The sequence below is a fragment of the Molothrus ater genome, chromosome 9, assembly GCF_012460135.2.
Source record: "Molothrus ater isolate BHLD 08-10-18 breed brown headed cowbird chromosome 9, BPBGC_Mater_1.1, whole genome shotgun sequence".
Lineage (NCBI taxonomy): Eukaryota > Metazoa > Chordata > Aves > Passeriformes > Icteridae > Molothrus > Molothrus ater.
Window position 1 is genome coordinate 14406786 of NC_050486.2, and position 22878 is coordinate 14429663.

The window sequence follows — 22878 nt, forward strand, 5'->3', positions numbered from 1 at the left end:
GCAGAATGTGTGGCTGGTTTTGTAGAACCACTTAATGTGGAACATGTGGCATTTGTGGAACGTGTTTACATGAAGGGAAAGAGCCAGTACTGCCCAAGGAGTTTAGCAAACTGCCACTTGCAGCATTTCTGGATGCCTCAGATAGGTTTGTTGGCTAAGACACACTTTTAATATACAAAACACTTAACTGAGGCCTGGTATTCAAACTGAAATATATTCAGTTCTTTTCCTCTTCTTTACATCAAATAAAGTAACTTGATTCCTGAAGTATGAATCACATGTCTTAATGCACATAAATCCTGTGTGCATTAATCAGACTTAGACTGATGCCTCAAAAGCATATTTGCAGTTTCTGATGCTTATGTAAATATAAAAGTGGGGCCACTAGCCATTCATACCAGATTAATTGTGTAATACTTTTGGAAACCTGGAAATAAATATGTTTTAGAATGCATAGTTATGATGTGAATTTAATCAATGGGAATTTTTGTATGGATTTTTGTTTGATTAAAAATATCATAAGAAACAACCTCAAGCTTTATGGCCCTGTCCCACAACCCTGTGCATCTTAAAGATACTGCTTAGAGTAAAGGAAGCAGGTTTTGCCAGTGTCTATGATCAAATCAGTGTCCCAAAGCATCTTACAAACAGGTAAATGTTAATAAATATCTTTATATATTTATATTTATATTTTTATTGCGTCTGCATCACTGCATTTGTACAAAAAAAGATAAAATAGTCCCAAGCAAAAATTGCTAATAAGGTAGTACCATTGTGCTTTTAGTTACAAGTGAGATATTACACAAATACATAATCTAAAAACCTTGGAAAAATATGACAGCTGAAATTATTCCCTACAACTTAAAAAAAATTTATTCTGAAGTATAAAAGATAAATTAATATGATATTCAATTAAGGCAATAATCTCAATAACAGCTGGAAAAATAAAAAGGTTGTTATCTGCTTCAGTACAAATAATTACATGCCTTATTTAGAAATACAACTTTAAAATGTCCTCTTGGAATGCAGTGACAATGCCAGCAACAGCACTCATTCCTTCACAGTTCTTGCACCTGAAACAAAATATGTGATTACCATAGCTAAAATCCATTTGTACCAACATGTTACTCTTTATTATTAAACTTTATCTTACAAATTCAAGAAAACTAACAGCAGGTCTCAAGTCCACGGCTGCCATCTCAAATTCTGATTTATGTTATTGATGCATTTTTGTTCACTGTTCTTGTAACTGAAGTGCATTTGCTTTCTCCAAGAGCAGAACTTACAAATTTTCCAAAACCATCTTAAGTTCCAGCAGATAAGAAGGAAAATGTTATGCAGAATATTTTTGAGAAGAAATCTTCAGATGCAAATCCCTGTAAGAATTTTGTACAGTTTAAATGAACATTGTCTTTGGAAATAACTTCTCTGCAGGGGGCTTAAGGTTTCATGTTGGATTACAATGTTGTTCTTAAGCTGCTAACAGTTCAGGAAGTGTCTGCAGAAACCCCATGAACAGTACCAAGGTATTAAGAGGAAAAAACCCTATGATGTCCACTAACACTGAGCAAGAAAAACAGCAAAACAAATGTAAGCTGTGTATAGAAGTAAATGCAGCCAAACACAGCATGTTTGAGGTTAGGGGCTTTTTGTTCGTTTCTAGAGCTTCACTACCCCTACCCCTCCTTTTAAAAACAAGTGAATATGCTGGATCTAATTATTCATTAACAGAAAAAAATAAGAGTTTTGGGTGTCTTTAAGATATATACACAGCAGCCATGTTTACATTAGTTAGTGCTGGAGCACAAAAAGAGACTATCAGCCACTACTATTTCACATCATAGTATACTAACGTGCTTGTTAATTATAAATTTTAAAAGAGGTTATGTTGGTCCTCGGTTTATCTATGTTTAGCTAGGTATTTATTCTTTATGAGGAATACATACATACTGTACATACTGTACAGAAATACTGTATTCCTCTTTATGAGGAATACATACATACTGTACATACTGTACATACTATACATACTGTACAGAAACACTTGTAAGTAGCATATAAGCAGCTTACAGCTAACAAATGAAAGCTTACAGTAATTCTTATTTTTTTAATGCTATGCAGTTTTTCAAAAATGTTGTAAAAATCACTTTTCTAAAAAGCCAATCATTGTAAGCACCAATTTTTTCTTATATCATTTCAATACAATTTTACTTCTCATTTCAGAAGGAACTATGGTCACAAAAATTAGCTTGCTGTAAATCCAATCTGCCTTTTTTTTAATAAAGAAAATTACTTTAATTTCCCAGAAAAATGAAAAAAGTCCTTCTTAATGTTCAGCAAGATATTTTTGGTTCCTTTATTTGGAATATTTACAGCTTCTAAGGATAGCCAAGTGCTGTATTGTTACAAAATTTTCACTGCAGATTGAAGCACGGTAAGAATAAAGAATAATTCAACTGAAAACTCTGTGACCGGGTTATTTTATGAGTCCCAAAGGGACAGAGTGGACCAGAACACAAATCAACCCTCCCAGCAATTCCTGCCCTGAACTAATATATTTTCTGTAATAAGCAAGGAAGGCAATGTATTAAGAAGAAAAAGAATGAGACAGCCTGTACCCCTGGGCAAGGCATACACACTGCCTCTCCACCCCTTTTCCCTAAATAGATTAGGCAATTTATTTTTTAGAACTATGACAGAAAATTTCTGTGGAAGTCTGGTCAATCAGTCTGCAATGTGCTACTAATGGAGAAAGTGTTTTCTTACATTATGTTAATATACTTAATTTTTAAACAAAGAAGGAACCATATAATATTGTAAATGGAGCCAGAAGCCCACTGCAACATATTTCATGGTTTACACAGAATGCTTCCAAAATCCAGTGGCTTTTTATCTACTTCACTACAATGAAAATAAAATTTCATTTCCTTGTCCCAAGTGTTGGAACATGACCAGAGCAGGTCTATTCAAAGTCTTTTCAAAGTCTTTCTTATATCATTCTTAGGCCTCTTCCTACCTGGTATTCCTTAGCAAAAACAAGACAATTTGTCTGGAAAGAAAGAGTCTAGTCAGCAATTGTACAGGGGCTAGTTAGGAAATTCTTTCTTTCAGAATCATCCCTTAGGAAAAGTTAGAAATTGTTAATGGTATGTGTGAAAGGCAGCAGCAGTCACTGTCCTGTTCTTGGGCATCATCAATAGCCTAACAGAATTCCAGACGGAAGAGCTGACATTGCTTTAATTTGCAGTGAAACAAAGACATAAACTTCATATTCAGCTGGGACACAGCCAAGCCCTCATGATCTGGAATACCAAAGGCCTTTGGTGTTCACACAGAAATGAAATTCCTCTGATCCCTCACCCTGGGGAAAACCAACACATAAATGCAGCATAACCAAAGTAACAGGGGCCATCCTGGCTTTGGTGTTTAACTCTAGCTTGGAATCATCCTTGACTGAACTTACTTCTGCAAAAGCCTGTTTATCTCAGACCCCATTCGTGCTTGTAGAGACTGATTCATGCACCAAAGCCAAGATTTGTGCAATTCACAAAGTTAGCTGTCTTCTCAAGTCCCTCCCCACACTCCCATTCCCTAGGCCAAAACATTCTCACTTCTCCTTCCTACAGCATGCTGGAGCTCAGTGGCCTTTGATGCAATAATTTTCACACAATAGGTACCTAAGTCATAAGAAGCTCTCATCATATAGCATATTGCTTTGTTTCATTTCAAGGAAGACCATATCATCCATAGCCAGAAAATCAGGTCCCTAAAGATAATCAGGAACCAAATTTCTCCACAAAAAGCAGACAATTAAGAGTTTGCCATAAAATCTGTAATTTTAAAATAATTAAACTTAGGGGATAAGAATACAATGATTCTGGGAGAAGTAATGACACATTAAAGAGACACCATATAATTTCTTCTAGGCACTACAGTAATGGCATTAAAAATTGATCATTTGTTCTATCCAAGGTATGTTTTACCTTTCCAAGAGCTTCTAGGCTATGTTGCTTTCTTTCATTCTTTTTTTCTTCAGCTGATTTATTTCCTGATCTCTCTGGAGCAATTCAAACGCTTTTTCACGAAGCTCATCTTTGGAATGCTGGAGTTTTTTCTCTAAGCTCTCAATCTGAACAGAAAATGCAATTAAATCAGAACCAATATTTTACCAAAGTCAGAACAATTTTATTTAAGAAAAAACCAAACCCACAAAACAAACAAAACTCCCAAATATTGTCAGTATTGACCCTGACTTTGGATTCCTTTGTCAATTTTTTATTTTGTCTCCATTTTCCTTTACTAAAAGAGCAGTTTGGGAGCCGTATCATATCAAGTGAAAAATCATTTTTCATTTTTGCACTGTTATAGCCTTACAAAATTTAGTTTTAATTGACAAACATCTATTTTTACTGGTACATTCCTTCCCCCTCCCTACAATAAAAAAGAGGTTTTATCTTGTAGATTAAATCTGGCCAGCTATTGTGTCCCAGGAACAAACTCTCTCATAGAATTAGCTGCCCTTTGTTAGGGAAACTGTGTTTTTGATTAAGAAGCATTACCTGTTTATTGCATTCCTTAATTTCCAACTCTGACTTCTCTAAATTACACTGTAATTGAATTATTTGTTGCTCCATTTCTCCCTTATGCTCACGAACTGTCATATCCAATTGTGCAATCTAGAGGTAAAAAAGGAAGAAAAGGAAATATTTTATTTTGAACTAATATGCAGATTTTAAGAAGCCATATTACAAACTATGAGAGCAAAGTGAATGAAATTAATCCTTTGTAGCCTCAAGAGTATTCTCTTGAGTAGTCAATATAAAGCTACACCCTAGCTATTTCATTTAAATAGTGGCTAAACAAAAGGAAAGGGAAAATTGGGAAAAAGTCCATAACTGAATATGTTAGGTCCTCACATACACATAATGCAAGTTATCCGTTTCAATGAAATAGGTGTCATTTATTGTACTAATCCACCTTCTTAGGAAGTGCCAAATTTTGCCAAACCAAAAAAAATCAGTTCATCAAATGCTTCGATGACTTCCTGGGGCAGTTCACAGGGTACTGTGGCAAAAATACATGGCATGATCTGTCCTCCTGACAGTGTCAGTTCTTTGAGCAGACTTATTCAAATCCCACTCAAATATTCTTGAAGACAAAGGCTGGTAACTCCTTCAGGAAGAGGTTTATTATAAAGTGACAGAAGCAGAATTTTCCCATGATGGGCATCAAATCCTGAAGCCAGACCAAAAATCTGAAAATATTTCAAGTGAGCTACAGAAATTTATTCACAACAAAGATATCATTTCATATTTAGTGGCTGCTTTAATGTGAATCAGATAAGCTGCAGTGCAAACAAGGAAAGGAATCTATCATCTCCAAGCACCCTTCAGCACAGATCTCTCCTTCCTCTTAGCAAACACCAAGATGAGAACAGTTGCCCCATAACTTTATCACTAATGAAGAGTCTTGGGACAGGTTATGGCATAAGGTTTCTGATTTTCCTGGTACATAAGGCTTCAACACAGAGCTGGTTTGAGGTTGGCACTGTGCCTGTAGGAACCAGTAGAGTTTGAGAAAATACATCAAAGCAACCAAACCTAGCAGGCCTAACCTAACTTGTTATAAGATATCTGCTATATAACAGGAATAATTGTCAGTAACATGCTTAAAAATTATCTCACCTGAGCTACTCTTTGTTTCAGTTCCCAATTCCTTTCTTTCAGTGCTTGGTCCATGTCAAGAAGTTCCTGCTTTTTGTCTTCAATTTCATCCTTGCAATACCTGAAATTCTCATACATTTAATTACTCAATGCATATTCAGTTGCTTAGCTTCAAATATCCACCTTGAAAATCATGAGATCTATTACTTACTTACAGCATTTTACCCTAAAGGTGAATTGATTGCAAGGAAACAAACCCAAATAGAATCATTCTGTTAATTATATTCCAGGTGGGGAATTCTAAGTAACTTCATTATTCAATTTATTTAATTGACTAAATCAGGATTCTTTAAAAAATAAAGTGTCATTAACTTGTGGTCAGAAAGTAGACTGGACAATTTGACTATTCTTATGATTACTTCACAGCTTTAAGATTCCTAAAATAATTTCAGCAGATTTTAAAACAGAATTTTCCCCAAAAAGAATTCAGCACCACTTTTAGAAATTAAAAATGAGCCAAGGATCTCAAGTATCAACCTATCTGATGGCCCCAAACCACCTAAAAATTATAGAGCTGCTAAAAACATTAAAAACCCCATCCAAACTACTTGCTATTCTTAAGGAATGATCAACATAACTAAGTTTTCATGACAGAAAAGACAGCAGCTCACCTGAGCTCAGTTGTTAGGTCCATGATAGCAATGTTCTTCTCCTCCAGAGAGGACTGTGCATTCTGCAATGCATTTTGCAACTCCTGGAGCCGTGTTAAAGTGATCTTTAATTCTCCACAGGCATTCTGTAATGCAGATTCCAGTTCTGCTATTTTCTGTAAGGCTTTCCTGTGGCAAGTCTCACTTTGAAGCAGCTTATCTTCAAAATCATTCACTATTTTACACACACACCACAAAAGAGAATGTTTAATCATCAGTACATCAGGGTTTTCATGCAACATCACTGCCTAGTAGCACTTGTGGTCATAATAAATTTCCAGTATCACTATTTTTAGGACAATCTAGAAAAACAGCGACTACTTATACAAAAAGATGTTTATGGTACCTAAGTATTTGCTAGTTTTATTCAGTTCATAATCAACAATTGACCTGAAACATAAGGAAGTATCTAAAAACATGTGGCCAAGGAGACAGTACAGACACAGTATAGTAACTGACCATGCAGTGCCAGGAACAGTGCAAGCAGAATTGCTGCTGTTTCTCTGGCTTAAAACAATGGTCCAATTAAACTAAATGGAAGATGATGGATTGAATGTTTGTTACTATTTCCATAGACTTGTGGAGTTTTCTGTTTGTTTCAAAGAGCTGCATTTTTTGAATAGCATATGCCTTTATTAAAGCTAAGTGTCTCATTTGACTATTACATTAATAATCTGCATTACCAATTTACAGGGAAACCACTTAGTATTTCACCTGGGGTGAAGGTATATACCACAAAACTGAGAATTTGCAAAAGAATGTGAAAAATGTTTGCGATGTTTTTGGGTTGTTGGGGGTGTTGTACATTTGGGTTTGGGTTTAAAAAGATTATCATTTTTTGACTCTCATGTACTGGATTATGAAAGGCGGGGGGGGGGGGGGGAAGGGAAAAATGTCCAATACATAGAGAGGAATAGTTTAATGAAAGGAAGCCTAAGAAAAAAAATAGCCAAATTACCCTCATTTGCCCTTCTGTTGAGCTCTGATCTTGCTTCTTCCAGAGTGATTTCCAGCTGATTTATCTGCAGTGCTTTGTTTGCACCATCTCGTTTTAATTGCACTGCTTCTTTTTCCATGCCAGTAAGTTCATTCTTGCACTGATCCATCTCCAATTTCATCTGTCTAAGAGAAGCAACCAGAACAAAATGAACAAAGGAATAACAAGAGCAACATGCTCTAAGACAAGTGTTTGTGAATAAAATAGAAAGAGAAGTCACGTTAAGTAGGCTTTTCTTGTAATCAAAGCTATATTCTTTAAGACTAGCAAGCTCCTGCAGAATGTACTCTCTACAATTACAAGCAAGCTGATATGGTTATGATTTGAACTGCTATCTTAAGGCTAAGTAGGTTGCCAGGACATGCATTAATTCCACTGGAAAACTGTTCCAGAAAGTCATGCTTCTGCTAGTCAGAAGCTTCCCTTCTGATTTCCAGTCTGTGCTGCCAGAGACTGAAGTGTAAGCCCAGAGCTGAACAGCATTTCAGAGAGCAGGGGTTCTCATCCATATGCCCACGTGCAGAATACTCCTCTCATTTGTCCTAAACCTACCTGATTGTACAATTCAGTTCATCCACCTTCTGTCTGTTTAAATCTGCTTCCTGAGAAGCTAGGTGCAGTTTCTCCTCCACCTTTCTCAGCTCATCTTCTGCACATGCTTTCTGCTTCTGGAGTTTTTTTTCCAAAGTGGATACCTATTGGAAATGGCATTTAAAGAATAGTTTCAAATTGCATACCAAAGAAATACACATTCTTGTCTTGTAACTCACACAGGGAGAGTTTTCACACAACAGATTTCTTTATAGTCTGTATGCAATTTAAAACTAAAACTCTGCACATTTGAAAGAAAAATAGTTTCTAGTAAATGCAACAAGATGCAACTTTCTGAATTTAAATGCACTTCTACTTAACTGCAGTCTAGGGCTTGATTTTCCAAGTGCCTAGCCACTCTAATGATAACTAGAATGTTTGATAGCTCAGAACCTGGATTAAGATAAAACAAGCCACTAAACTCTTTATTTTACATATATCAAATAATAATTATCAACTCAGTTATCAAAGAAATATTCAGATTTTATAGGTATTATGAAAACATATATAAGGCATTTAATTTTCTCCATATATGTATACAATTCTCACCATACTGTACCTGTTTTTCAAGTTTAATTTGATTATCGTCCAACTCTCCATTTCTAATAGTTTCTTGCTGTAACATTTGCTGCTGATGAAGCAAAGTTTGTTGCAGAAGAATATTTTGTTCACCCATGTCCTGAATTGTCTGACCTTTAATTTTTATTTCTTTCTGCAAATAATGAAGCTGAAAAGACATTTATTTTTCCTTACAATAAAACATTTTTATTTGCAGTTGCTTCAGCTATTCTCTCTTAATGAACACAGAATCACACTTGTGATGCAATAAAACTTTTGTGTCTGAATTTAGTTGCATTACAGTTTCAACAGTACATAACAGATCTCATAATTCATCACTGTATTATGCTTTATACACTGAGGAAAGTAGCAACTTCTCAGTCAGTCCCAGGTTTTGATTCTTGCTTTCTAGATAGCACTTGACAATATTTTAAAACCATACATAACAGATTTTTAGTTAGAACTACTTTTCTTTCTGCCAGTCTTCTTTATTTCTCAGAAAGTCCTTGTTTTCCCCTTGAGATTTGTTCTCAGTCCTCCCCTTTATTTCTTTTTGCCTGTATGACAATAGTCATTCCAATAAAAAAAATTTTGAGTGCCTAACTTATTTTATGTTGACTAATCTGGTTTCTCAGTGGTGAATGACAGAGGGAACTGTTCTGGAGGGGAAAAAAAAAAAAATAAAGCCTCACTTGCTACACTTGATATTTCACCCAGGATCCAGTCCCCTCATATGAACAGCAGGGTTTAGGGCTTAGGAAGCAGCAGTCAATATCACAGGTTTCTGTGTGACAAACCCCACAGCTTCCATCAAGCTAATCTTGTGCAGGGTCCAGCAGCCTCCACTTGAGTGCTTGAGTGAAGCCTCTCTCAGCAGGGAGGCCAGCACTGACATGACCAACTTGCTATATAATTACTTCACCCACAAATAAAAATGCCTTCTAATATTTAAAGTTGACTCTTTCTTGCTTTCAAGTAGTAGTGGAAAGTATGATAAAACTTAGGGTCTAGAAGTAAACATTTTTTATGCCCAGGACTTCATCCCCATTGAGACAGTTGAAAACCAGATCAATTTTGTGCCCTTAAATTTATATTACAATAGTGCTCTCTCCATCTTTTCCATGATAATGTTTTGTTCCACATTATTCTGATTTTGTTACTTCTTTCAACAATTCATTTATCTTAATGCTTCTTTTCCCTTAAATTACCCCATGGGTTTGAGTTATGATTTTCCCCTTTACCTTCACAAAATGTATCATTTTTTCCCAGCTTACTTCCCATCCACAGGTCCTGTTGCAAATTTTGGCTGTCATTTCACAAACTTTTAGATTAAATCAATCATAACAAGAGTTCTCTGCAATACAGAAGAGTTATAAAACAACCTATTACCTCTTCAGACCTTTCTTTCAGCTGATTCTCAAACATCTCCTTATTTTCTTGTGACTGACTCAAATACAGTGCAACTTCTTCCTTACATACATTTAGTGCTGACTCAAGTTGTTGTACCTAGATGAATGCAATAGATTATTTAAAATTGCATGGCATGGTTTGTATTAACTGGTCTAAAAATTGTATTAAAAGACAGCTTTGTGTAAAACATCAGAAAAGTTATATTTTTATCATATGAGTATTAAAACAGTCATGGAAGATTATAGTAGACTTTAAAACTGGAATAGTCTTCAAAATTGAAGTTATTTGTGAAATTCAAAATGATAATACTTTAGACTGTGTTTATATCAGATGAGACTATCAGTTCTGAGAAGATATGCCAGCATTTGTCAGTAGCTAGAATTTAAAAACAAACATAGGGTCAATGCCAAATCATTAATCCATCATGTTTCATTACATATAGAAATGCATAAATAGATTTGGAATTATCATCATAGGTGAGTGGGCACACATGTTTTTAAAAAACCCACTCAGATCTTACTGCAATTCTTTTCAAAAAGTTCCCAAGCAGCATGATTTCCCTTTCTGCACTGGGGGACAGTGCCTGAGTTTCACCAAATGGGAAAGGAAGAACTCTGAGCAGTGCCAACACTGTCAATCTATTTTACACTTTTAGTGCTCATTTGGGTTTGAGTAATCTCTAACAAATACCCTATAACCTTGAACTGATGAAAATTATAACAAACAAACCCTGAGATCCTAAGACATAGTAATTAGGCTTTTCTTAAACATTTGGTTTCAATGCTAGGATTTCTCATCAATAAGAATTGTGCTGAATTTAGCTGCAGAATGTCTAATTCTTTCAATTTTGCAATCAGACTGGCAGTTTTCTAAACTATACTGGACATCTCTGCCCCCAGCTGATTCAAGAGTTTTTAGAAGAGAAATTACTATGTGTCTTAATTTTAAGTCTCTGTAAAACATATCAAGTACAGCAAAGCCACTTGGATAACAAACTGACCCTACACAAGCTCAGAAAAAGCATGGAAACAGCAAAGTCCCCAGTATCTTCTCACTGATAGCCTGAAGATTTAATCCTTGCCTGGGGTAAATCTGCACATGGCATTGGTTCATTAAAATCCTGTTACAAGTGTTGCATGGAAAATATTTATCAGGCAAACACTAGGAAGAGCTAAAGATGGCTAAAAGCATGCCCAACATTCCAGTATCACATGTGTCTCAAACACATGCCATATGTAGAGCAAAAGCACTTATAACATGAGCTCTATGGGACAACATTGGACTTTAAGAGTACAAGAAGCACAAGTTTGCCCTATTTGTAACTACAGTAACTGCATTAAGCAATTATGCATTGCATCATCTCATACTGTAGGTTTCATCATACTTCTCTTAATTAAAAAAAGAAAACAAAAAAAATTAAAAAACAGATAAAAAATGAATACTTCAGACAACTTCTGGAATATTTTCTTAAGAGAAATTTATATAAAACAGTTTTTCCATAAAAGATAAAAGGAAATACACTGTTACTGCAAACTTTAAAACTATTACTTGAACATTACAGAGAGTTTACTAACTTTGATTTTTTCTTCTCTTAACTGACTTTCCAGCATCTTCAATCCTTGATCTTTCTTGACATTTTGATTTTCCATTTCCTGTTTTTACAGACATTTTTATTCAAGAGAACCAAATATAAATATCACATAACATTAATCTAATGTTATAAAGTTGTAAGTAATTTAATAAAAACTGATAATCAGGAAAAAATGCAGATCAGTGTATCTGATCCTGTATCTTGTGTTAGTGTGCATGAAACTCTGAAGAGAATTTGGTGGCTGAGAATGTCTCTCCATATTCTGCAGCAACAGGCATTATTAAAAGGTATAAAACATTATCATACTAGAATATTATTGGTTTTCCACCTAGTGCAGGATTGATGCAAACATTCTTTATCCAGATCTATTTCCTTTCATTAGAGAGAGAAGCCCAAGGGGCAATACAGAAGCATAAAGAGAATGCTAAGACAGAAAATACTGAAAGGTCATTAAAATTTGACCAATATGTAGTAGTAGTAGTAGTAATTGGTGACTACACTAGATTCAGTCAATTGCTCAAACAAGAATTAAGAAGCATAAACATCTTTCATTTTCCCCAATTTTTCCATGTATTTATGGATATGCTTTCCATTATTTTTGGTCATTTGCTTGATTTGCATGTTAAGAAAGTGAAGAGCCAGCCTTACCTCTCTGTTTCCTATGAGCAGCCCATCCAATGATTCAATGTGATGCTGTTTATGTACAACCTCTTGTTGTAAAATAGATATTATTTTCTCTTGTTCAATGACGTGTTGATGTTTCTTCTCCAGCTGTGTCCGAAGCTGTCCGTAAGTAAACAGTAATTTATTCTTCTAATAAAAATGTATTCATCTAAATATGTCATTCATATTTATTCACCCATCATTTTTATAAGGAAAATTAAGTACATTACTGCCATCAACAGTATTGCACAGTCTTCAAATTATCAAGAAATCCCAAGCACTAAATATCTTCATTCCAGAGGAGAATGAGGGCAGACAGAGTGTAATTGGCTGTCACCAACCAACACAATAAGACATGCATCCATTCTTTACTAAAAGATGAGAAGCTTCTTAAACAGCTAGAAATAATCACAGTTATATTTCTAATCACATGGAGAAACATTTCTTCTCTAGAGACTGAAAAACCCCTGAATGCAGATGCTCCCAAGGCTCAGTTTGGCAGAGGTTCAGGCAACAAGAACACTTTTAGAAGCTGACATGTTTTAATCCAGTAGGCACTAAAGCTAAACTTTTTTTCCTGTGTGTTTGGAGCAAAAAACAACAGTATTCTTCCTAAGTCCTTATTTCTCTTCACTTGAGCAGGATATGAGTATTTCAGTGGGAAAGTTGTATAGCTAGCTAGATAGCAGATGTAGTAAAATCAGGCAATGTAGGGAGAAGAAAGAGGTTTTTTAACATAACATTTTAATGGATGTGTCTCGAAATTACAAGACAAATCAATATATGAAAAAGTTACCAAGTATAACACTCATACATAATACCACACCATAAAGGTCTTACTAGAGCAATCTGTTTCTCCATTTCTTTGCGCTGCTTGAGGTGAAACAACTTTTCATCTTCAAAAGCAGAAGTTATTTTCTCATGTTCTTCACTGATAGTTGTTTCCAGCTCATGAATGCATCTGTTTTTTCCCTGGGAAGTGGCAACAATAAAAGGACTGAATAAAAACATTTAGCTGTGATATTAAGTTATTTGATCATCTGGTTTCTAGATTTCATAAAGGAACAACAAACAAAATTCTGAATTTACACAGAGCATGTGTCATCTCAAAGGATGTCAGGCTTATACCACAGGTACAGAATGTCAGTAAATGCAGCCACTACAGACACAAGGTGTCTGCCAAGATGGATTATGGCACAGGGAACTCCTGACAAAGACAAAAAGAAATTCTGTGTTCATATAGATAGATGGAATCTTTAAAATAACCTTTTGAAGACTTTTTAATTTACAAATCTACATGTGTGTCACTGAAACAAATGGCAATTCAACAGGGCCAGATCTTCATTGCATATGTGACCACATGGAAAACCTAACATGTTCATTAATAACCTACTACATTCAAGGGCAGGGAAAAAAGGATGCTTTATTCCAAACAAGATTCTGTTTTTAAAACCTGTGTTCCTAAAATCTGCATAGATTATTTAGCAGATCTGAAAGTCCCCACATTTTGAATACAGGGAATACCACTGTCAAGTTAAACTTTTATGTCTTTTTAAATAAATGTGGTTTCTCACTGAGAACATTTTACCATGAGTTCCAGTTCCAACTCAACATTTCTTTCAGCAGCAGTGGAATAAGCAATAGTCTTTTCTTCCAACTGTTTCTCAAGTACAGAAAGCTGAGAAGACTTCTTTCTTATCTGAAATTAAATATGCACAAAACAGCATGTAGACAACTGTCTCAGTTTTATTCAAATATTTGTATGCACTTTCTTATTACCAATTCCATTTTAGCTACTACTACAGTATTTTTAATAAATTGTTTGGTTGATTTGGTTGAACTATTATATTTTATTACTTACAGAGAAATATTCAGGGCAATTTACCTACAATTTATCCAATCAATTATCAGTGAAATAGCTTTACATATTTATAACATTTACACTCATTATTAGGAAATAACTGCAAAGCCCATTATGCTGAACTCTGTAAACACATTAGCACCAGAATGGAAACATTAGCAATTTAATTTATTCATCCTAAGAAAAGCTGAAGCTTAAATTTTTTCTTTTGTGACTCTCTGGTAATGATGTTCATCTCTGGCAACTACAGTAACATTTAATGAGGAAAAATACAACTGTTCCTTCAACCTGTTTCCTAGGATTACCATTGATTCAACCACACCAAAGGAACAAGACTGTGCATATTTTCCACATAGCAAATCAAAGTAGTTGCAGAAAAGCCTACTAAGTTTAAAACAGTATTTCTGACAACTAACCCTACACCAGCATTAAAACAGTATTTCTGACAACTAACAAATTAAGGTTGCTAAGCCTTTCTGCTTGCTGAAAAGTTTAGTTTGAATTTTTCTCAAATTAATCAGATTTTAAAATTATTATGGCAATTGCAGTTTTTCCATAATTATTGTCTTAATTATCTTAGATTACTGACTGAAGAAAAAAGGGCATATTCTTTGCAGTGCTATTTAAAACTTACTTCTCTCTCTAAGCTGTTAGTTTTTGAAGCCTTCTTCAACAGGTCTTCCTGTATGGTTTGAAACTGACTGGTTCTTTGAGCCATGCTGGTCCTCAAGGCAGAATTCTCATCATCTGCTTTTATCAGTTTAGTGCGTAGCTCTTCTATCTCTTTCTGGAATTTTTGCCTCACCTTTTCAAATTGTTTGCTTATAAGTTCCAACTGTTGACATTTTCTCCTCTCTCAAAGTAGAAAAAATAAATTTAAGATTAATTTACAAAAGAACATGCAAACCAATAATGTAACTCAATGCAGTGACTCACGAAAACAAACAAAATAAAGACAGCATCATACAGGTGCCCTGACATAATTCCATGGAGCAGTCCTAACAGTAACAACAAAAGCAATCAGAGAAACACAGCAGGATACAGAGAAAAGAGTCAACAAAAATACAGATTTTAGCACAATCTGCCTAAAGAAAAAAATACATGGTTCCATTTCAACACAACTCCTTGCTCAGCTATTGCTGAACAAGTAACTAAAGCAGCTAAAGAAAGAAATATATTGTGTCTGGAGAACTTGACAGTTTCCAAGATGGCAAAATGCTCAAAACCAAAGCACACATACTGTAAAACCAACTTGAACCCTTGCAGAACATTTCTGTTCTGTGGATTAATTAGACAGAGCTGCACAGCTATTTCAGCAAGCTTACCTCCTGGATTTCTGGTCAATTTGACAGGCTCTGTTTCCAGCTCACATAACCTGCTGTTTCCTTGTCCTTCATTACTGTTAGAAAGATGCTCAGCTCCAGTACAGATAGTTAAGTTTGCATCAGGTTTTTGAATTTCTGTTTCTTTCATTGCCAGATTAATGCTATTATAAAGAAGGAGACAGATATTTAACATTCTGCATGTTAATTCTCATAGCACCTTATCATCTGCCTAATCTTGCCATAGCTCAGGAACCAGAAAGTTATACCTTAGGTCTGCAATCAAAGGTTTACTTGATTGACCACAAGATTCAGGGCTAGCTTCTTTTGCTGAGGAATTCAGGAGCTGGTGTTTGAAATGGTGCCATTTAAACTAAAAGTTAACAGAAAACAAAGATCAATGAAAAATCAGCCTTTTATTACTTCACAGCATCCTTAATTCATGTGTTATACTGGCATATAAATTTTAAGACACATACCAGGATATTAAAAGTTTGGATAACTCAATCCTTAAAATGATTCAAAACATAATACACTGTTAAGGCTGTATCAGTTACTCTACCTCTTCAGGTGTACTTAAAGACAACTGAGAAATAATGGTTTCCAGGATGTTGAGCTCTTCCCTTGAATCCTCTATTTCTTGATGACATAGTTTCAAGTGGTTCTGTTGCTCTGCAGTAAGTGCTCTCAGTTCTTCATTTTCACTTTTTAGAGCATTTTTCTCTTTAAGTACTATTTCTTTTTCAGAAAGTTCACTCTCAAGCTTGATGATCTTCTGATCAGACTGATTCAGCATTGATGTAATTTCAGTGTTCTTTGCCTCTAGAGCTTTAATTTCTTCTTTTCTGTTGTGATTCTCTTCCTTTAATTGTCTAAAAAGACATTTAAAAGGTGTGGACAAAGCATGTAAATTGAATAACACCAAAAATGTCTTTGTCCAAAAGGTGTTTGTCCAAACCTAACAATTCTAAAAACAATCAGCTGATAGTTGTCTACCCTCATTAAAGCAATGAGGGCATTACCAAAGAACTTCTGGAAAGAGTTGGGACAGAGAGCAGCCCAGCCCAGGTGTGACTGTTCCATGAGCTGCAGTCAGCATCACAACCTCACTGAGGCCTGAGTGCAGCCCATGGCAGCAGCAGCAGCCAGCGAGCCCATGAACAATGCCCCAGAAGGCTTGGGGGGCTTCTTCCCGGGAATGGGGGCAGCATGTGGGATTAAAGTGTTTAAAAATTACTTACAGAAAGAGAGTAGAAATGTATTGAACTATATGAATTGAGCAGAACATTCCCAGTGACACTTGCAACATACAAGTTTTTGTAAAAACACTGTGCAGAGAATTTTTAAAAGCCTTTGTGTTACCTTAGTTGCTCTTCTAGGATGTCTAGATCCTTCCTGTAGCTGATACACTTATCATTCAACTTCTCTCTTTCTTTTTCACACTTAATCAAATGTTCTCCCAAGACTACTTCTTCAGCTTTAGCCTTAAAAAGCAATTACTTTTCATTACTGTACAGCTTTCGTGTCAAGAGGCTACTTTAAAAATAACATTATGCTCTTCCTGGTAAGTCAGTAGATAATACTATTTATTGGTCACTATTGTGAAGAGAAGGCAAGAGGCAAAGAAATTTTCTTTTTCTGTCATTTAGGAAAAAATTGCCTTAGTATTTTAGGGTATATTTGTGGTTGGCAGCCTTGTTCCACAAGGAAAGAAGTCTAACAAAACAAAAATCTCTGTAAGAGCTAACTTAGGGAGATTACTTCATTTTCATCTTAACTCTTCTTCAGCACATGTTTCATTGAACAGCTTATACATATGGAAGAAAAAGAGCTTTTAAAGGACCTTGTATTTTTAAAATGTAAACTTCCCAGCTGGCAAGCAGGAGACATGAGAAAAAGCAGCAGTAATGGGATACTGCAAAGATGCAGACTGTGCAAAGAGAGTGTAAAATTATAGAACTGAATTTATCACTACAAACAGTTGCTTACCCTGTCCCACTTCTTTAGGGCTTTGCCACCAACAAGTGGAAACAATTGACTCACTGATGAACCTGTTGCTATTGGCTGCCTGGCCTACTGGAAGAAACATCTTCACACTGTGGCAAATACAAGAGAAGGAAAAACTCTCACCTTTTCTAATTTTTCAGTTATTTCTGCTTTATACTTTGTAAAAGCCCTTGTCAGCTCCTCCACATTCAACAAAGCTTCATTTCTTTGCTGTTGTGCTCTGTCAAGCAAAAGATGCAAACCAATTTACTCCAGCCATTAATGTAATTATCTTCTCCAGTTACTAAAAACAACTACTGCAGTAATTGCTCCAGGTTCTTCCTTTCTTCTCCCAACTTTCCAAGCCCCAGATATCACATGAGACTGTGCTCCAAGAAAGAATCCAGAGTCCCCCTGCTCCCCTCTGTCACTCCCCAGCACTGGCCCTTCCCCTGTCATGGCTCATTAGGGAAGGAGCTGCAGAGTGAGCTCAGCACAGTCAGGTGTGCAGTCTGTTCAGGACAGCCAACGTGGGCACACAGGAATTCCTGCTGCTCAAAACCATTCTCTCTTCCACTCAGAGGCTGGGGCAGTGCCTCATCTAAGTACAGCCAAGCCTCAGACTGGGGTCTCTCAGTCTGGGGACCAGTGCCTATTTGGAGATGGCAAAAGTATCCAGAGAAGGGGATAAGAGCATTTCAGAACAACAACATAGCATTAGCCCAAAGCACTTCAGGTTGCCTGTAAGTAAGTTGTTGCAATTAATGATTAAAAGTAAACCAAAATAATTGTTGATACTAACCATAACATCCTACTTAACACCTGGCAGAAGCTCAGCTTTTCTGAAGTACAAAAATATTTACATTTACAACTAGTAACTAAGTACAGCTAGTCCCAGACCACATGCTCTGAAGGAGCAGCCATCATAAAGCAAAACATTTCTTCAACCAGCAGTGCAAGCCCCACAGTATTTCTGGATTTTTTTACCTTAAGAAGGTTAGAGGTAATTTCATGGTAGAGGCACAAGTCAAACAAAGAGTTTGTATTTAAAAGGTTCAAGAAATGCTTTCCCAAGCCATTAATTCAGGTATTTTTTTTGCCCCAGGTAATGCAGTTAAATTAATAGGGAAGATATGGATCTTTTTATTTATTCCACTCACTTCTTTAAAATGACATTTTGGAGCTGATAGGAGTGTTCATAGCAACTTTCAACAGTCAAATTCCCAAACTCCCTCCAGTAGTGACAGAGCCACTAGGCTAAAAGAGGCAATAGGAAAGGGAAATGGGGACTGAGATGGAATTACAGCACCCTTTTCAACAGTGTCACATAGACAGGTAAGATTAAGGATAACATAAAAATGTTCTCTTGATTAAGGTGTTCTTTTATCATTTTACTCACACCAAGGAATACTGCTGGATACCAGCTGCTGAGTATGCACTGCAGGTTCTTGCAAGACAAGTACAAAAATAATTCAGGAAAAATATATTCTGGACACTGAAGCTTTCCACTGCAGTACCTCCATTCTGAAGGAAAAAACCAGCTGATAAACTGGGCACTAATGTGTGCTATCAGCCTGCAGCTACCGGCTGATTTCAAGATTTTTAAATGTGCCCATTTAAGTAATCAGTACCTTACCACAGAATTTCCCCTTTTTTAAAAAATAACATCCTTAAAACAGAAAAGTAATTTGATTCCACAAAGCAAGCCACTGCCAATGGAAATAAACACTTATGCTCTATTATTCTATGCTCCATTTATTAAAATTATTTAATTACCTCTTTCCTTGCTTGCTTTGTTCAATTAACTCAATTTTCAGTATTTTATAGCCCTTTTGATATCTTTCCAACATGTGTTCTCTTTCCATTGCTGTTTTCTGATTTTGATCTAGTCTATCTTCTGCATCTCTAGCAATTAAAGAAAGCATAATAAAAAAATAAGAACTTTCTGTAAAGAAAATAGATTTCTGTTGTTCTTTAGTGCATACAATGTTCCAGAAGTGCTAGACAAAGATGCTGTAACTCTCAAAGTTAGGTCAGGAGCACCCAGAGTCTGCAGACTCCCCAGGAGTATGTCTGCAGCCTGGAGTGGTATCTAAGACTTAGCAATAGGCACCAGGTGTCACAACTGCCAAGGACCCAGAGCTGACTTTGTGTCATGAGCTCTGATCACAGAAATCATATCTTCTCTGCCAAGAGGTGTGACTGGGAAAGAACACTAAAATATAAATTTAACATAAGTATTTTTGCTTTTTTTTGTGAAGCCAGACTACTGAAATATTAATTGAATATTCCATAACATGAGGTTGTAAGGCAAGTTGACAACCAGGGATGTCTTCTTGACACCTCTGAACAGCAATTACATCAGTTTTACCTGGCCATTTGCCTTGATTAATGCACTCATGTAGAAAGAATCCTTTATGTTACAAAGAACACACAAAGGTCATGTTCAGAATTATGTATGCTGGTTACAAGAGAATCTATGTGGCCATGTGGCAATCACCCTACCCAGTTGTAAGGCCCCATTCCTATTCAGCACACATTACAAACTGGTTTCTTTCACCAGTCTTTATTATTTTTTCTCAGTTTCTTGAAGTTCATTCAGCACAAACTAAACCACATCCCTCCTCCTAGAAATGGCTCTGAAATTAAAGTTTCAGACCTCAGATTACATGACCCACACAGAAATTATGTCATCCCTAAAAAGAGACTGGACTAGCAGGAAGACAACAATAAAATATTGATTTGAAAATACACATTACTTCAGAATTTTATCTTGAGCTGAAACTTCTGCTTCCAAATTTACAATCTGTTCTTTCAGCTTCGGAATGCTGATTAAATGTGTAGCTAAAGCAGCCTCAAGATATGAAATCTGAAATACAAACATATTTGGGGTTTCATTAACAATTGCATGTATACAGGTAAGAAACAGAAAAACAATCTGCTTGCTGAATGACAGTGCTCTTAACCCTACTGTAAGCTATGTTTGTTCATCTACACCACCTTAACTCCAATTTTCTGCCCATTTAACATTCCTTCCAGTTCCAGTGTGATATTCTGTCTAGGACAATTATTTCTTTACAGGTTGATCTTGTCTTTTGCTTTTCCCCAGAAGTTTATATCCAACTACTTCTTCTTTCAGTGCCAGGCAAACATTTTGTTTATCTGTTTATTTGCAGTGTTTTGGAGATAACAATTCTCAAACAAAATCCACTAAGCATAGCTATGCTTTATTAATATTATATATAAACCAAGTAAATCAACATAGTTGTCCTGAAATAAACCTGTACAGACAAATGTAAACTAAATCAGTAATGATTTATTAGATACAATATTCCTTTCTAACTCATCTTCACTTTTTTCAAAATAGCAATATTAATCCAAGCTGAGATCAACTATTTTCATTTCCTAGACAATTGACTACTGTGCCATTATTATTCCCATTAATGTCTCAGACACATGAATGTACAGTACTAAATGCATTACTGAACTATTTTCTCTCATAGAGAGTTTTTCATTCTGTGGCTTACTGTCTTTAGACTAAACTTTGGAACATAAGTAGATAGAATTCATAATTAATACAGTTGTTTTGCCCATGGAGAAATAGATTCCAAACTATTCTGTCCAAGATTAATATTGATTATGAAATATATACTAAATATTAAACTTACACAGATTAAAATAAGACAAAACCCAGCACATTCTGCTTGGAATTCTAAACTCAAAAATCATGGTCACTGGGTGTCATGGGGTACACTACAGATACATACTTTTGTTTTGGACTGCATCAATTCAAAGTTCATTGTTTCCACTCTGTTCTTCAGGTAGTGATTCTGAGAAGTCAAACATGCATTTTGCTCATGAAGGGCATCGAACTTCTCCTGAAGTTGTTCATTTTCTTCCACAGTTTTATCCAAAGTTGCAGATACAGAGTAAGACTAGACATAAAAACATGTTTGTTTATATATATACACTCTTAGATAAAAACACATTATAGAATCAAAACCAGTGTGGGTTGAAAGGGAACGTTAAAGGTCATTTACTCCAACCACCTTGCAATGAGCAAGGACAACCTGAAGCAGATCAACTTGCTCAGAGCCCTGACCAACCTGCCCTTGAATGTTTCCTGGGATGGGGGTCCTGTGGCTGTGCTGCACCACCCTCATGAGTAAAACACCTGCTACATCTCATCTAAATCAGTGAAAATCTTTGTCCTATCCCAACAGGACCTGCCAAAATCTTTGTCCCCATCTTTCCTACAAGCCTCAAGCACTGAGAGGTGGAGCGGAAACTTCCCCACAGCAAAGAACTCAAGGGATACTATGTTTAAGGCGCTCACTTGACATCACTGCCCGGTTCTACAGTGTATCTACTCCAATCCCAGTAGCCAAAAATGCTCCAAAACATAGCAAAGGATAGAAAACCAAAGTAATAAAAAGGAGTAACGAAGAGAAATATTTACTTTGCCTTTTCTTTGAAGATCCTGGCGAGATGTTCTCCCAGAATTCTTCTTACAGCTGGAAAAGCCTTGACAATCGTAATTGGGCTGTACAAAGTCCTGCAGCAGGACATCTGTAACCTCATCGAAGCAGTGGCTGTAATATTCCCTTGTACTAGTGTTTGGAGGGAGAGCAAAAAGTCACGACTGTTCTTTTTGTATTTATTAGGTTGCTCATAAAGACTATTCAAACAAAAAGCAGAAAAGGAGCTAATCACGGTAATCCATCACACAGAATACAACAGAGCTATGCTACAAGAGACAGGAGGTTCTCATTCCCAGACACACTCATACCTGGAAAGCTCTTTCTCTACAGTTTGCAGGTTTTTTTCAGTTCTCCTCAGCTGATTCTGTAATGACTGCACATTTGCGAGCAGGTCGTCATCAGCATCACTTTTAGAGCAAGTCCACATACTACATTCCATTGGTAACATGCATAAGGCTAAAGTAATATTTGATATTAAAACACTGTTAAATGGGCATGAAAACTATGTGCAAAAATAGAAAAAAGAAAGGAGGAAAAAAAAACCTCAATTTCCAAATGTATACGTTTCACACATTCCTCCTTCCTATGTTCACTAGATCAAAGTAACAAACTGTCTCTTTTGTGAGGAGTTCTCTATGCATTCATGAAGTACAAAAAGCTCCATGACTTGCCATACGTGAAAACTGGAAAAACCTGCTGTACATTATTTACCAAGAATCCGTCACGCAGCGCATCCCAGAGCTCCGGCAGTCCGGTGCACCTGGCGGGGATCTCGAGAAGCGAACGGCGCACCCGCGAACGCGCTAAACTCGCCTCACTGCCCGTGACCAGCGCAACGAGAGACGAAAGCGAACCGGCCCCGGGCGGGCGGGCAGCACCAGAGCCAGTGCGGGGAGCGCCGCAGGACCGCGAGCCGGGGGCCCGAGGTGGCGGAGAGCTGTGGCACGGGGCGCAGGCGGCCGTCCCTGGGCTCCGAGCGGGCCGGTGTCGGTATCGCAGCCGCTCCGTCCCCGCCACGGCAGCGCCCGGCACCGCTCCCGCCGCG

General features: G+C 36.5%; 1 protein-coding gene across 1 annotated transcript; it reads right to left on the bottom strand.

Annotated features, from left to right (window-relative positions):
- Positions 1-1204: 1204 nt before the first annotated feature.
- On the bottom strand, positions 1205-22769 carry CCDC18 (coiled-coil domain containing 18). The gene is given in 25 exon segments (XM_036388030.2): positions 1205-1376; positions 3984-4019; positions 4022-4129; positions 4560-4676; positions 5685-5784; positions 6335-6548; positions 7332-7495; positions 7923-8065; positions 8521-8688; positions 9909-10025; positions 11504-11581; positions 12169-12303; positions 13024-13155; positions 13772-13882; positions 14679-14899; positions 15370-15530; positions 15636-15739; positions 15929-16238; positions 16729-16850; positions 17497-17593; positions 19129-19257; positions 20112-20221; positions 21120-21287; positions 21812-21962; positions 22142-22769. Coding segments are annotated over 25 exon segments (3408 nt in total). The 5' UTR covers positions 22282-22769; the 3' UTR covers positions 1205-1304.
- Between the last annotated feature and the right edge of the window lie 109 nt (positions 22770-22878).